Source organism: Spinacia oleracea, chromosome 6 (genome assembly GCF_020520425.1).
Source record: "Spinacia oleracea cultivar Varoflay chromosome 6, BTI_SOV_V1, whole genome shotgun sequence".
NCBI classification, from domain to species: Eukaryota; Viridiplantae; Streptophyta; class Magnoliopsida; order Caryophyllales; family Amaranthaceae; genus Spinacia; species Spinacia oleracea.
The window spans coordinates 46758967-46773485 of record NC_079492.1 but is presented as its reverse complement, the minus strand read 5'-3'; the positions used below and the strand labels follow the sequence as shown (position 1 = coordinate 46773485).

The 14519-nt window shown below is 35.2% G+C and overlaps 2 protein-coding genes across 2 annotated transcripts; one reads left to right on the top strand and one right to left on the bottom strand.

Annotated features, from left to right (window-relative positions):
* The first annotated feature begins 2618 nt into the window (after nucleotides 1-2618).
* LOC110786580 (probable polyol transporter 4) lies at nucleotides 2619-6796 on the top strand. Its single transcript, XM_021991133.2, has 2 exons — nucleotides 2619-4127; nucleotides 5138-6796. Exons 1-2 carry the CDS (start codon nucleotides 3917-3919, stop codon nucleotides 6514-6516), a joined length of 1590 nt encoding a protein of 529 aa, XP_021846825.1. The 5' UTR covers nucleotides 2619-3916; the 3' UTR covers nucleotides 6517-6796.
* A 2762-nt stretch (nucleotides 6797-9558) lies between these two features.
* On the bottom strand, nucleotides 9559-11183 carry LOC110786576 (uncharacterized protein At4g19900). The gene has a single exon (XM_021991130.2). The coding sequence runs from the start codon at nucleotides 11049-11051 to the stop codon at nucleotides 9687-9689; it is 1365 nt and encodes a 454-aa protein (XP_021846822.1). The 5' UTR covers nucleotides 11052-11183; the 3' UTR covers nucleotides 9559-9686.
* Nucleotides 11184-14519: the final 3336 nt, after the last annotated feature.

Here is a 14519-nt window from a genome sequence, read left to right as displayed (position 1 = left end):
AAAAATTAATAATTTAATTATTGCAAAACATGAAATCTGAAATTCATAATATATCATAAAAATCATAAACTTAATTCAATCAAAACATAAATTAAAATAATAAAATATAATTAAAATATTTAATTAACTTAGGGTTTAAGAAATTAACCAATTAAAGATTCAAGGGGATGCTGGCCGGCGGCAAGGAAGGCGCGGCAGCGGCGGTGGCGGTTGTCGATGGTGGCAGCGGGGGTTGCTCGGGTCGCTGCCAAGAACAAGAAGAAAGACGAAGTGAGGGGGAGAGCTTGCACGAAGGAGAAGGGAGAAAGGGAGTGAGGTCGAAGGCTGAGCAACGACGGTGGCGCGGCTAGTGGTCGACGGCTGCAACAAGGTGTTGTGGTGCTGATTCAACGGCCAAGAAAAAACACAAGGCGTGGAGGAGCGAAAAACAAGAAAGAAAAAGAAAAACTAAAAGGAAGAGAGAGGAGGATAGAGTACCGGTAGAGGGGGGGGGGGGGAGCACGTCGACGGTGGTCGACGACGGCGTTTGGGCGGCAGTGAGGAGAGAAACAAAGTTTTGAGGGTTTGAGAGTTCCTTGTTCACGTGAATGGGTGAAGGAGATAGATTTTGGCTGCTTCTTTTGTTTTACGTGAAGTAGAATTATTGGGTTATGGGTTTATTATATTGGGCTTCACCCAATTGGGCTAGGATTAGGATTTTGTTTTAGGTTTTTAATCCAAAATTGATTAGGATCGTTTTCTAAATTCAATCGGTTTTCGTAATTCGATTTCTTTTCAACGTAAAATTCTAAAATTACTTTTGATTTCATAAATCGTTAAAAATATTCAAAATGTAATAAAACAAATATACATTAATTATATATATTTCTAAAATTCGTAAATTCTTATTTAAATATATGTAACTATACGTATAAATATACAAATAACATTTATAAATTTACAGGGGATTACATTAATTGTCTATTATTATTTTATTTTATTTAATTTTGTTATTTTGAAAAAAAAGACATTGAGACTACTCTAACAACTTTTAGATGATTACATTTATTTTTATGCATTTATAAAATGAGAGTCAAAGTTAATATAGAAATAATGCACAAAGTCAAAATGGTGAAACTATTTTTAAACCAAGGAAATATAATTATTTATTGCAAAGATTTAACCGTTAAGATATCAAGATCATCCATGTTTGAAAAATTCATGGTAGAAAATTTACACATTTAATCTGTATCAATTGCTGCCTCATTTTTTTCTTTTTAGGATGTCCTTTTGAGATTGCTCAATATTTGAAATGAAACTTTCCCACTTCCGCTCTTTTCTTATGAGACCCCTTTATCAAACCCGAATTCATAATAAAGTGAAATTTTACAATGAGACAATAAAAAAGGGACAAAGGGAGTAAACATACTTTAAGTTGGAATAACGCGCTCACCTTTTCTCTCTCTTCTCTCTTCCTCCTTCGGAACCCTAATTTTTTAGGGTTACCACCAATCATTGGGTTGATGGTAAAAACCCCCCCCCCCCCTTCTTTTTTTTTTTAGCTTTTGATTTTATGTTCGGAATAAAAACTCCACTTTCTCCCTGTTGGAGAGTTTTTTTTTACCCATTTATTGGCTTATTTCTACCCATTTATTGGGTTTTATCTCTCTTGTTGTGAGAGTATGGGGCTATGTTTTTAATTTCACAGAAAAAGTTGATTTATCGATGAAGATTTGTGCGGTGTTAACGGATGTCAGTTTTACGTCTACAATCAATTAAATCGAATTCAATTCAATCCCAAAGCTACAACATATCGAAAGACCCCCTCGTTGAAGGCTGTATCAAACAATGATGTAAAAAAGAGCGTATTTATCTTTGTTAGATCTCATTCCCAACAATCGTGGTTTTGTCGGATTAGAATTTCGTTTCATCCAAATTGTTTTGTATTTCTTAGTTTTGATTTCTATTATAAATATCGTATGACTATTTTATTAATGAACTAATTTTACCTTAAAAAAAAGTGACATAGAGAGTACTAGTCTTCACCTTTCAGAATCATATCATACAGTTTGACCAATGTACAATAAAACATAAAATTTACTACGTAATAGTGTAACACTCAAGCTTGGTAATGATGGCGGGGGACTCATACTTTGAAATTGCAAGTTCAAGTCTTAATATTTGCTTGTGTTTTATAGTTGAATTTCCTTATCTTTCTTCCTACTCTGCTACGCACACTCAACTCTCAAGCGTTAACCTGTATAATAAAGCTAACTGACATATGAAAAACGATGGTTTAGTAGTTTTTTTTTCTTACCAATTCAAAAAAAAAAGTACTTCATCCGCTTCAAAATAGTTGCAACACTTTTTTTTTTTCACTATTCACATAATCTACTTTGTTTACTTTTGATGATCTATACTTTAGAAAAAACATATTCATGTGAGATGTTGTTAGATTCGTCTTAATATATATTTTTCAAAAATTAATTTTTTATAACTTTAATAACTAAATATATTAATTGTTCAAGTTAAATATTGACGGGCAGAATAAGTATGATTTTTACTCTTTTTCCAGGGGAATCAAACGTATAATTAACTCAATGAAACGAGTTTAGTTTTTCACCGACGCCATCCAGGCCCGGCTATTAGGAGGTCCAGCCGGTGCTATAGAACAGGGCCCCCAATTTTTTGGGCCCAAAACATAAAATTTGCTGGAAATTAAAACTTAAAAAAAAATAAAGAAAACTAAACGTGTGCTTCTTCTTCACCGTAACTTGTATTATTATTGGAACAAGCAAAGCAAACCTCTTCAATTTCTCTCTCTTCCCCATAATTTGATTTCCCAAAAATTAATTCTCTTGATTTTCTCTCCTAAAACACTCTAATTAACTGAATTTATGCGTTCTTCCCCTATTTTTCTACAATTATGGAAAAATACTTTCCATCTTCTCCTTCAAATCTATCAGTCAATTTAATTCTTTTTTCTTAAACAACAACCTAAAACTAAGGTGTTGAACCATCGGAATGCAAGATCTGTCAAGTATCAAATACCCCTAATTTCGATTTTTCCAAAGGGAGAAAACGGGTTCAAGATCTCAAGTTCATCTGTATTTTTGGGGTTTGACGAGCGTTCAATCAACATCCAAGTTATGTCTATGTAACATTTTTACTTTTAATGATTTTTAATTCAAGTTATGTCCATCTTACATTTGTTCTTTTAATGATTTTATGTAATTGTTGTTTGATTTATAAATTTTTGTGAGATTGAAAGTGTAATCCTGTACATGTTGTTTGTAAACCTGTAATGCAATATTAATATGTTCGGTTAATTGTGTTTTGAAAAAAGAATTAGGGGCCTCATAGGGGCTTCGATTTTAAAGTTAGCACAGGGCCACCAAATTGTTGGAGCCGGCCCTGACGCCATCAACTCAATAAAAGCGATATCCTAACCTTCGGGCTAAGCTACACTGCATCCCCAGCACACAAACATACCATACACCTCACCACTTACAACACGCCACGTCATCGGACTAGGGCAAAACAGTCCATTAACACCAAACACAAAATCCAATCAAGAATAATCTGTAACGTGGCAGCATCTGATTCAACTCTAATTCAGTACCCAAATCATACAGTCTGCTCTGCTGGCGCATCAGAAAATGAAGCGCGCGATTTCTTTCCAAAAATACTCTCGTCGTAATTATTTTTTGTCAGTAAAAAATAAATAGAAAAGTTGAAGTTCCTAAATTTTCTGAATTTGTGGTTTTTGTCTGAATTTTCTCATTCAGACTGAAATTTCCAGCAAACAAATTCAATTCAAACACATTTATATATCTTTTTTCGCCGAGATATCTGTTTTTGAGTCGAATTCGAAGAAATTACATTGATTTTTGTAATAACTCCACAATTTTTATTGAATTTTTTGAGAGAGCTGAAGATGGGAATTGAAGAAAATGGGTTGGAGAAGGTGGGATTGAATAGAACTAACAAGAAGAATAAATATAGGAGAATGGATTCGCCAGATTTAAGAGAAGAATTAGATGAGATTTCAGAATACGAGGCACAAATTCTCAGGAAAAGCAGTACCAGGAAATTTGTTATGGCTTCTGCTGTTTTTGCCTCTCTCAATTCTGTGCTCCTTGGTTATGGTAATTTTCAATTTTCTTCCAATTTGATAAATATATATTCAACTCCTGCATTTATAAATTTTATATTGTTTCGAGTTTACTATTCCCTCCGTTTCTAAATAATATACTGCATTTCTATTTGGATTGGCCGAAAATTACGCATTTCTATTTGGATTGGCCGAAAATTATAATGCAATAAATAAGTTTACAAGACTTACAACATGATATCTTGTCCATTTTAGTATATTACCCTTAATAATGTAACTTCAAGAAAGATCATTTGCATAAAGAAGGATAATTGTGATAATTTCAACCCGAATTCATTGAATGATCTTTGGTTAATTGTGACCTATTATTCAGGAAGGTGATGAGTATTTGTCTTGGATGCAGAATGTTACTGCTTGATTGTTTTCTGTCAATTAGTAGTCTTTCTTTCTGACATTTATTGGGAGATGTCATGTATAATATCCAGATACTAATGTACATTTATTCGTAAATTTGTTTTGCAATAAGACTAGGATTGGTTCTATTCACGTGGTATGGTATGATTTTTCTAGTTTCTAGTGTGGTTGGTCTGGTCTGGATCTTATATACGAGTGTTTTTTTGCTTTTTCTACCCGAATTTTGTCTGAATTTTCGTGGTCTGGTCTGATCTGATCTGATCTGATCTAATAAATAATAAGAATAAGGTACTATCAAGAGAGCAAGGTTTAGATATGGGTAGAGGAAGTTCGAATTAGCTAACAAGTTGGATATCTAACACGGTATAGATTGATCTACTTGCACTAGTAAGAAACGAGGAAGTGGGAAAAACAAGGATATTGCAGTACCTCTTTTCACATGGTGTTCTTCGCGTAACTGTTAGATATGTAGCTGGAGTAGCTCTTAAAGGTTTATCTATGTTAGAGTGTTATTGATAAGACAATCATAATATTACTTCAGTTTCAGTAAGAACTGGTGCAATTTTAACCCTTTTTGTTATGCACTTATGCCCAATCTAGAAGTTTGCCTAATACTGTCATTGTTTTCAGATGTTGGGGTGATGAGTGGGGCAGTAATATTCATTAAAGAGGACTTGAAAATATCAGATGTTCAAATAGAAGTCCTCATCGGAATCCTAAGCATAATCTCATTATTAGGCAGTTTAGCTGGTGGAAAAACCTCTGACACTATAGGTAGGAAATGGACAATGGCATTAGCAGCTGCAATTTTTCAAGTAGGGGCAGCTATAATGGCATTAGCACCAAATTTTGGGGTATTACTTACAGGAAGGCTTTTTGCCGGGGTAGGAATTGGGTTTGGTATCATGATAGCTCCTGTCTATATAGCTGAGATAGCACCAGCAATTACAAGAGGGTGCTTAACATCCTTTCCTGAAATCTCTATAAACTTTGGGATTCTTTTGGGTTACATCTCGAATTATGTATTTTCGGGATTACCTGCTCATATAAACTGGAGAATCATGCTTGGTGTTGGGATTCTACCTTCTATTTTCATCGGTGGTGCACTCTTCATCATCCCTGAATCTCCTAGATGGCTGGTAATGCAAAACCGTATTGACGAAGCAAAGGTTGTTCTTCAGAAAACTATTGATAATGAAAGGGAAGTTGAAGAGAAATTAGCAGATATACAGCAAGCTGCAGGTACCACCAACAATGCTGATAAGTACGAACCAAAGGCAGTTTGGCAGGAGCTCTTACATCCAACTCCATCTGTGAAGAAGATGTTAATTGCTGGGTGTGGAATTCAGATTTTCCAGCAGATAACAGGTATTGATGCTGTTGTATATTACAGCCCGACAATATTCAAAGATGCTGGAATAAGCAGCAACACAGAGCTTCTTGCAGCCACAGTAGCAGTTGGATTCACAAAAACTTTTTCAATCTTAATTGCTATCTTTCTCATTGATCATCTAGGGAGAAAGCCTTTGCTTTATGTGAGCACAATTGGAATGACAATTTGTTTGGTTGGGCTCGGGCTAAGCTTAGCCTTACTAGGGCATGAACCAATTGGTATAAAACTAGCTATATTGTTTGTTTGTGCAAATGTGGCCTTCTTTTCTGTAGGGATTGGGCCAGTTTGTTGGGTTTTGAGTTCGGAGATTTTCCCTCTTAGACTTCGAGCTCAGGCATCGGGTCTTGGGGCTGTTGGAAGTAGGGTTAGCAGTGGCCTAATCTCGATGTCATTTCTTACAGTTTCCCATGCAATCACAGTGGCTGGAACTTTCTTTGTATTTGCTGTGATATCAGTATTGTCTGTTGTATTTGTGTATAAGTGTGTACCTGAAACAAGAGGGAAATCTTTGGAAGAGATTGAGGTTATGTTTGATGAAGATATACTCCTACAATCAAGTGAAATGGAGCTTGCAGATACCGCGAGTCTTGTGCCAAAAGAACCGAATGGAGCATAGTTTTTCGCTCCATATCAGAGACGAACATTTGCTTGCAGTGGCTACATAGTCTAAAGCATAAACAGGAAGCAGGGGACTACATAGTCTTGCTGTTAAACATGGCAAAATAAGGGAGGGTGCTTCATTAAGGGAGTGTTTGGTCTGGTGTAAAACGTTTTTATTGGTGGGTGTAATGTGAGATGGTTTGATGTGGTTTCGTCCAAAGAGAATTAGAGAATTAATTTCATGTATCATACATTCTTTCTATGATAAACGGAATTCTTGATTTTGTTGGATAAAATATGTAGTGCGGAAAAAAGATTGAGTTTATGACACTATTCACACAAGCCCATTTGACTTCACTTTGTGATTTATATTTAAGAAAAAACATAGTAGTGTAGGGTCTTATTAGATTCGTCTCAATAAATATTTTTTAAATATCAACTTTTTATAAATTTTTCTTATACATAGTTAGAGATATCAACGTTTGACATCATGCATTGGAAAACGTGCCTAAATAATTGTGTCATTTAAAAAAGAACAAAAGAAATAATCAATAGTACGACGGAGATTCAAACATATTTGAAATAATCCGACCTTTTGCTCTCAAAAACCCTATATTTTAACATTTTTGCACTTCGCACTTTTCATATCATATCTTAGACCCGTCAGCGAAGTCAGAACATAAATGCCCACGCTACAACAAACAAAATCATTTTGGATCTGGATGAGTCAATTGGAAATTACGAATAACAAAAATGAGAGGATATTCGAACCCGTAACCTATCATGCACTCTAACAAAAGCATAAATACATAGTTGACTTGTTTTTATGTTAAATTTGTATTAATGTATTCCAATTTATTTTTTTGAGACGCATGTATACTCCGCATTATGGAGTACTTCCTCCGTCCCGGAATACTTGACCTGTTTTCCTTATCGGGCCGTCCCTTAATACTTGACCTGTTTCTAAAAATAGAAATATTCTAACAATATTATATTATTTCTCACTCTACCCCTATTAACCCACCTACCCCTTACTCCATACAAAAAATAATTAAAAATTCAACCCCTACTCTCCCCAACCCCACCTCTTAACCCACCTTCCACTAACTACATTAAAATAATACCCCACTATCAAATACTACCTATTAAATTAAATAAGTCAATTCAAGGTCCTTAAACTCTGTGCCGGTCAAACCGGGTCGAGTATTCCGGGACGGAGGGAGTACGTAATACGTATTAATGTATTAAATGTGAAGTATTTTTTTTGTATTATTTACATTAGCAACTAATATACGCTTTGATTTCGTCATGGGTGGCGCAGCCGCCGGTACTGAAATGATTAATTGATAATATTCTTGAGTTTAGGATAATCTTTCATTAATTTAAGCTGCTGTACGTCTCCATCAATTTACTCTATACATGTCTTTATTAATGGCTACATTTATATAAGACGTTACTTTGAAATTAATAAGATGTTGAGTTGTTACCATGCACCATCTTTTTTCCACACACTACGTAATTAACTTATAAACAAAATTAACCTTCTTTCTCTTGCAAAATCACATTTTTGGTTTCTTACTACAGAGTATATCGTACCCAATGTAACATTATTCATAAAGAAGGGAAAAACATATTTCCTCCACGGAAAATCCAAAAACATTAGATGTCTGGAATGTGTTTGGAGTACTCCATGAAAAATCTAGAACATCATCACTGACATTTATCTATTTCTCCAAAACTTCAAACAGGAAAATCAGACACATCGACCGCGAAGGAAATGGAGCTGCAGATTGGATAACTAATGTAAATTGAGCTATATACATCAATATTTGTAATAACCCGCAACTCCTCTCGATTTTTCAAAGTGATAGATTAGGTGTACCTTCGAAAAGCCTCCTAAATAGAGGCGGATCTAAAGTGTAAGTAGGGTAACCCTACTTAAAAATAAAAATAAAACAAAAATAAAAAACTTTAAAAGCCGAAATATCAATCTGGCAGTCAATACAACTAGTAATTATTATCCCCAAAGATAGTCACTACTATCATGTGTCTCAGAGGTTCCAATAGATGGAAACGCGTTTTTGCTAAACTTTTTCTTTACTTGTCTTTACACAATTAAAATCTATACAACAGAGTTTCTAAATGTGTAGGATGTTGCATTAAAATTCTAAATAATGAACTATGCATGTTTGCTTTAATCAAATTTTTGCTATTCATAAATATATATTTTATTTAATTTATAAAATTTTGCTATGTACTACAATTCTGCACATCCTATTTTTAAATCTTGGTACGCCACTGCTCCTAATTGTATATTTTTACCTTATCTATAAAAAAAAGTGGTGTTCTTTGGTTGTAGAACGAAACGATACGTGTCCATACCTTAATTAGTTTATATAATTTTTGTTATCCAACGTAATTAGCATTGTACGGAGTAATTAAATGATTGTGACTTACTGATCGAGAAATGAAGGGGTAGTTGGAAACAATAGTCTCTCAAGTAGGATTAGCGATTTAGCGTGCTAAGCATTATTAATTTGTTGTCAAACTCTTATGTCAAGTCTTCCCGTGTTTATTAAATCCAAATTAATTTTATACTCGAATCAATCATGTCCGACAAAAACAAAGAACAAAATGAATTGAAACCATTGTTGCAATTGACATGCCACCTATTTAAATATACTATACATATACACGTAGTATATATATGTTAATTTTTTTTAAGATAAGATGAAAAACCGTCCTTATTGTGGTGGTACCTCTATCCCGACTCAAATTAGCGAGCTAAATACTTTGAAAGGAGGGAGAAAAAATAGGGAGAAATCCTTCCCTAAGCACCTCATAACAGGAATTGAAACTTCAACCCCTAGGTTAGAAGATGAAAACTTTTCTACTAGACTAAACTTTACTTGATATACTTCCGTATGTGTTTATTACATGAGATAAAAACTACGTAGTACGTGCATGCCGTAAAATTACAAGTAATACTTAAGTTACAAGGACTTAAATGACAGAAGTTACAAAATGGCATGACTTATGGTTAGATGAATCATGAAACTTTTCATCATATCATTTGAAAGCTTACCATATTATATTCATTGAATACAATTGCATGATCAACATATTATTGATACAAGTATATCACATCTAAACATTACATCTTTGTTAATTTGTAACATTTCCTAACTAGGAGGTTGTTCTTGACAAAGTACAAAAAATACAACAACTTTTCATAAAATGACTAATTATACTCCCATCTTCGACCTTAATCTCTTTACTTTGCCTATTCCACAAATGAATAGCATAACTATCCCTTTCAATCTTGTCAATCTTATCATCCACCCATTTCAAATGACGTTTGTCTACAGGTTTTTTAAACAGGTTACCGATCTTAGACCAGCTCACGACATAAAACGCGGATGGGGGCAAAATCGTAAAATCACTTACACCACCTTCCTTGCTTCTATTGGTAACCCTCTCCACAACCCTAGACACAAGGTAAGGACCATTATGCCCCCACTTGTTACCGTTGAAAGTGAGTGCAAATTCCACAATGAACTTGATCAAAAGAGGGTGTTTCTTATCAAATATCATCAAAGCATTGTTCAATCTACTCCAATTTTTCGTCTTCGAATCGACGGTTTGAGCTCCGATTACATTCCTCAAGGTGTCTAATCTCTTCAAAACGATGAAATCAGTGTCCATATACACCCCACCATACTTATAAAGCAGAGCAAGTCTAAGCAAATTCGAAAGATTTTGGCCTAATGAGATTTCTCCTGGCTCAACATTACCTTTCTCCAACTGATAATACCAAAAAGAAGCCATTGTATTCTTGAAGATGAACTTAAAATCAGGAGAAACCGCCATTACTGTGTAATTCAACCTTGAAAAGGGTTCTAAAATCTGGGTTCCCCTGTTTGAGTCCAGTGAATTTGAAACTATGAGCAAACAAGCTTCTGGGTGGAACTTGAAGAGGCTTTCAATGGTGAACTTTTCGCGATCTCCGAATGACTTGATCGACGAAATCCATGTCATAAAAACTCGAAACTTGCACGAATTGTCGTTGAAAAACTGCCTCACTCGCTTCGAAAATGTTCTTGACTGATGATCAGGATGAGTAGGCTGCTCTACTAATGAAGGGGGTTTGATCACTTGTCTCACTTTCCTCATTGTTCGAGGATTTAAAGGGGTGAATTTGTGGGAAGATTTGAATTGGGTTTTCGTTGAAAACATAGGGAAATTCTCTTCATTTGTTGGAAAATTAGTATCTAAAGAGGATAATTGTGAATTTGGCAAATTAATGTTATTATTATTATTCTCTGTTTCTTTATCATTTTCCATGGAAAAAACAGGTATGAAATAGAAAATTGTAAAGGAATTGTAACCAAGAATGAGAAGAAGAACGATGGCGAAAATCGAGGTTGGGAAACATAAATTTGAAGAGAAAATTGATCTTTTAGGAAGATTGTTTTTGGTGAAAAGAGATTGAAGTTTTGAAAATTCATCATTGTTCCTATTAGAATGAGTAGTAGTAGGTGGTTTATCCATGGTTTTTGTGTGCTAATTTTTGAAGTTTGGTTTTTAATAATAGAAAATGGGTGTTTTAGAGATTTATTTAGAGAGGTGTAAGAACTAAGAATGACGAATTTAGTGTAATACATAAGTAGGCGCGCCAAAGTATGTAACTTGAGAAAGTATGAGACGCAAGGTTCTTGCCCTATTTTAATTTACAAACTAGTCTCTGACTCTGTGGCCGTCCCGAACTTTTTCTAAAGTTACTGCTTTGAATATCATATATTTCCTCTGTTTATTTTTATTTACAATTTTTGTCATTTTTATGCATGTCAATACACAATCTTAATTATTAATATATTTAATTTTCTTTTAAGCAAAAATTAGAAAAAAAAAATGATATTTTGGAAGTTCACATTGGGACGAATCTAACAAGATCTTACATGACTATATTTTTTGTTACTTGTAAATCACCAATAATAGTCAAAGTAGAATATGTAAATAGTGTAAAAAATCCAAACATTGCGAGTACTAAAAATCGGAGAAAGTATATAATACTAGTATTATATGTACGCGATGCGTGCGGATATTTTCAACGTTTTCAACATTTTATTAATGCTTTTTTTAATAATTTAAATTTAAATAAGAGTATTATCGACAATCTAGGTGGAGAACAAAATCCTAAAAAAAAAAAAAAAGATTATGTAAAAGAGGTTATAGTGTGTATTATATAAAAAATACAGTATATAAATAGAATATACTTCGAATGTTTCAAGTTACACGAACAATTTTTTTTTTATCTAATAGCTAGTTAAGATTGCAAGATTTCAACTTCACATGTTATAAAGTGTTTTTTTAATATATTACTCTGTATAGATGTTCTTATCATAAATAAATAATTTATATTTGAGGGAATATAATCGTAATCAATAATTAATGTAGTAGGGTTATTAGAAGTTATTTCATTGAATTTGCGATAAACATTGCCTTATAATGTTAAACAAGCTGGCTTGGTCTAATTAGTTTAATTGATCATGATTTTGACTTGCCTATTATTTTTAAGAATTAAGACCATATATATCACAAAAAATGGATATATCAACTAATTTAGGCAGAGGTGGCTTTTGTGTTTCTATCAGAAATGACATTGGAAAATGATCACTTTGATGGGTTGACTATTAGTCACCTATTATGTAATAGAGGTGGTCTCACATTACACATTTCAATAATTACCTTTGTATTTTTTGAAAATTATTTAAAGAACTTATTGTCTATGTCATATTAGGGGCGTTTGGTTGGGGGTTTTAACAAAGTGAAAGGCAATCAACTACCTTAATTCCCTTTGTTGTTGTTTGATAGACCAATTCAATCATTTCCTTTACCCTTGCGATTCCCCAATTTCCATCTACTCTGATTCTTCACCCTACCCCAAGGAATCATGTTAACCCACAAACTCTTCTTCATCCAACCAACTTAACTACCACTTTGACCATCTTTGACCAATACCTCCACCAAAACACCACCTGACCCACCGCTCCAACCACCCACGCCGCCCCAACAAACCAACTCAACCACACTAAGCCCACCCAACCACCACCCTACTACCCACCGGAATCACCCAACCACCACCGAAACCACCCTACTTCTCACCGGAATCACCCAACCACCACCGAAATCACCCTACTCCCCGCAGAAATCATCCAACCACCACCAACACCACCTTACCCGCAACGAAAACAACCACCCTACCCTCGAAATTCACCCCAACCACCCCCAAAAACATGATCTAAACTCGCCGGAAACCATCCAAGTCACCCAAAAAACAATTCTAACCCCTTGAAATCACATAAATACACAAACAATAACCTCAATCATCAAGAAAATCCAATAAAATAGCTAGATCTAAAACCAAAATAAATAGATCTGATGAAGCCGCACCGCGAGGAGAGCCGAAGAGAGAAGCGGCGCGAGGAGAGCCGAAGAGAGAAGCGGCGCGAGGAGAGCAGCAACATGAGGATGTTAGGTTATGATACATATGACAAAACATAAATCATGCGGAAAAACCTTAATGCCAGGAAACATATTATTTACACATAATCATTTAACATAATTTAGGAGCATACACTTTGTAGCGTGCCCTCCCTAGCTGCGCCCGAACCGAACAAGAACAAGTCTTTGGGACTCCAAATGTCGTCCCTCCGTAGATAGTCCACAGTACGTCCAAATCCGCCTCAAGTTAGACCAACTAGAATCGCCCTTAAGGTTACTAGGAATTTCGGCTATTGTGTTTGCAAGTGTATGGCTGATTTTTCTTTCAAAAACTTACCCTTTGAATACTTCAATTCCATGTACATAAATTATGACCCTAGGCCCTTATTTATAGAGGTTTGGAAAGGGAATTGGAATCCTAGTAGGATACGATTTAATTAAACTTAGAATCCTACAAGGACTCTATTTAATTAAATAATCCTAATAGGAATAGGAATTTAATCATACACCAAATCCTAATAGATTTAGGAATTGTGCATGGACACAAACACATACATGCACGGAGCCACGAGGGCGCCCGCACGCGTGCTCTCGGCCCACGCAGCCCACACTGGGCAGCCTTGCCTTGGCGTGCTGGGCCTGCCTTGCGGTGGGCCTGGCGCTGCCTTGGGCTGGGCGTTGGCGCGCGTCTTTGCTTGCTGGGCGATGGCCTGGCTTCGTGCTGGGCCTTCGTCCGGCAGGCCTCGTCCGAAGCTTATTCGTACGATACGCTTCCGATTAAATTTCCGATTCCTGAATTCATTTCCAATACGAACAATATTTAATATTTCCGATTCCGGAATTAATTTCCGTTTCGAACAAATATTTAATATTTTCGTTTCCGGAATTATTTTCCGATTCCGAAAATATTTCCGATTCTCACAATATTTCCGTTTCCGGCAATATTTCCGATTCTGACAACATTTCCGATTCCGGCAACATCTACGACTTGGATAATATTTATATTTCCGATACGATCCATATTTCCGTTTCCGGCAATATCATCGTTTCCGGAGTATTCATTTCTTGCTTGTGACGATCTTAGCTCCCACTGAAACCAAGATCCGTCGATTCCGAATATCCATAGATAGAGTATTTAATGCCATTAAATACTTGATCCGTTTACGTACTATTTGTGTGACCCTACGGGTTCAGTCAAGAGTAAGTTGTGGATTAATATCATTAATTCCACTTGAACTGAAGCGGCCTCTAGCTAGGCATTCAGCTCACTTGATCTCACTGAATTATTAACTTGTTAATTAATACTGAACCGCATTTATTAGACTTATCATTGAATGCATACTTGGACCAAGGGCATTATTTCCTTCAGTCTCCCACTTGTCCTTAGGGACAAGTGTGCATTACCTAATTCCTTTGTCGCTCGATGTTTGCTCTTGAACATAAGGTAAGAGTTGTCATCCTTATTATGTCCAGAGGTGTTTCTCGGTTTCAGAGTTCAACTGATCAAATAAACAG

Excerpts from the sequence above, each read along its gene's own strand:
- LOC110786580 (XM_021991133.2), top strand. The coding sequence starts at position 3,917 with ATGGGAATTGAAGAAAATGGGTTGGAGAAGGTGGGATTGAATAGAACT. Across the intron at positions 4,128-5,137 it reads TTCTGTGCTCCTTGGTTATG|ATGTTGGGGTGATGAGTGGG; the intron begins GTAATTTTCAAT and ends CATTGTTTTCAG.
- LOC110786576 (XM_021991130.2), bottom strand. The coding sequence starts at position 11,051 with ATGGATAAACCACCTACTACTACTCATTCTAATAGGAACAATGATGAA.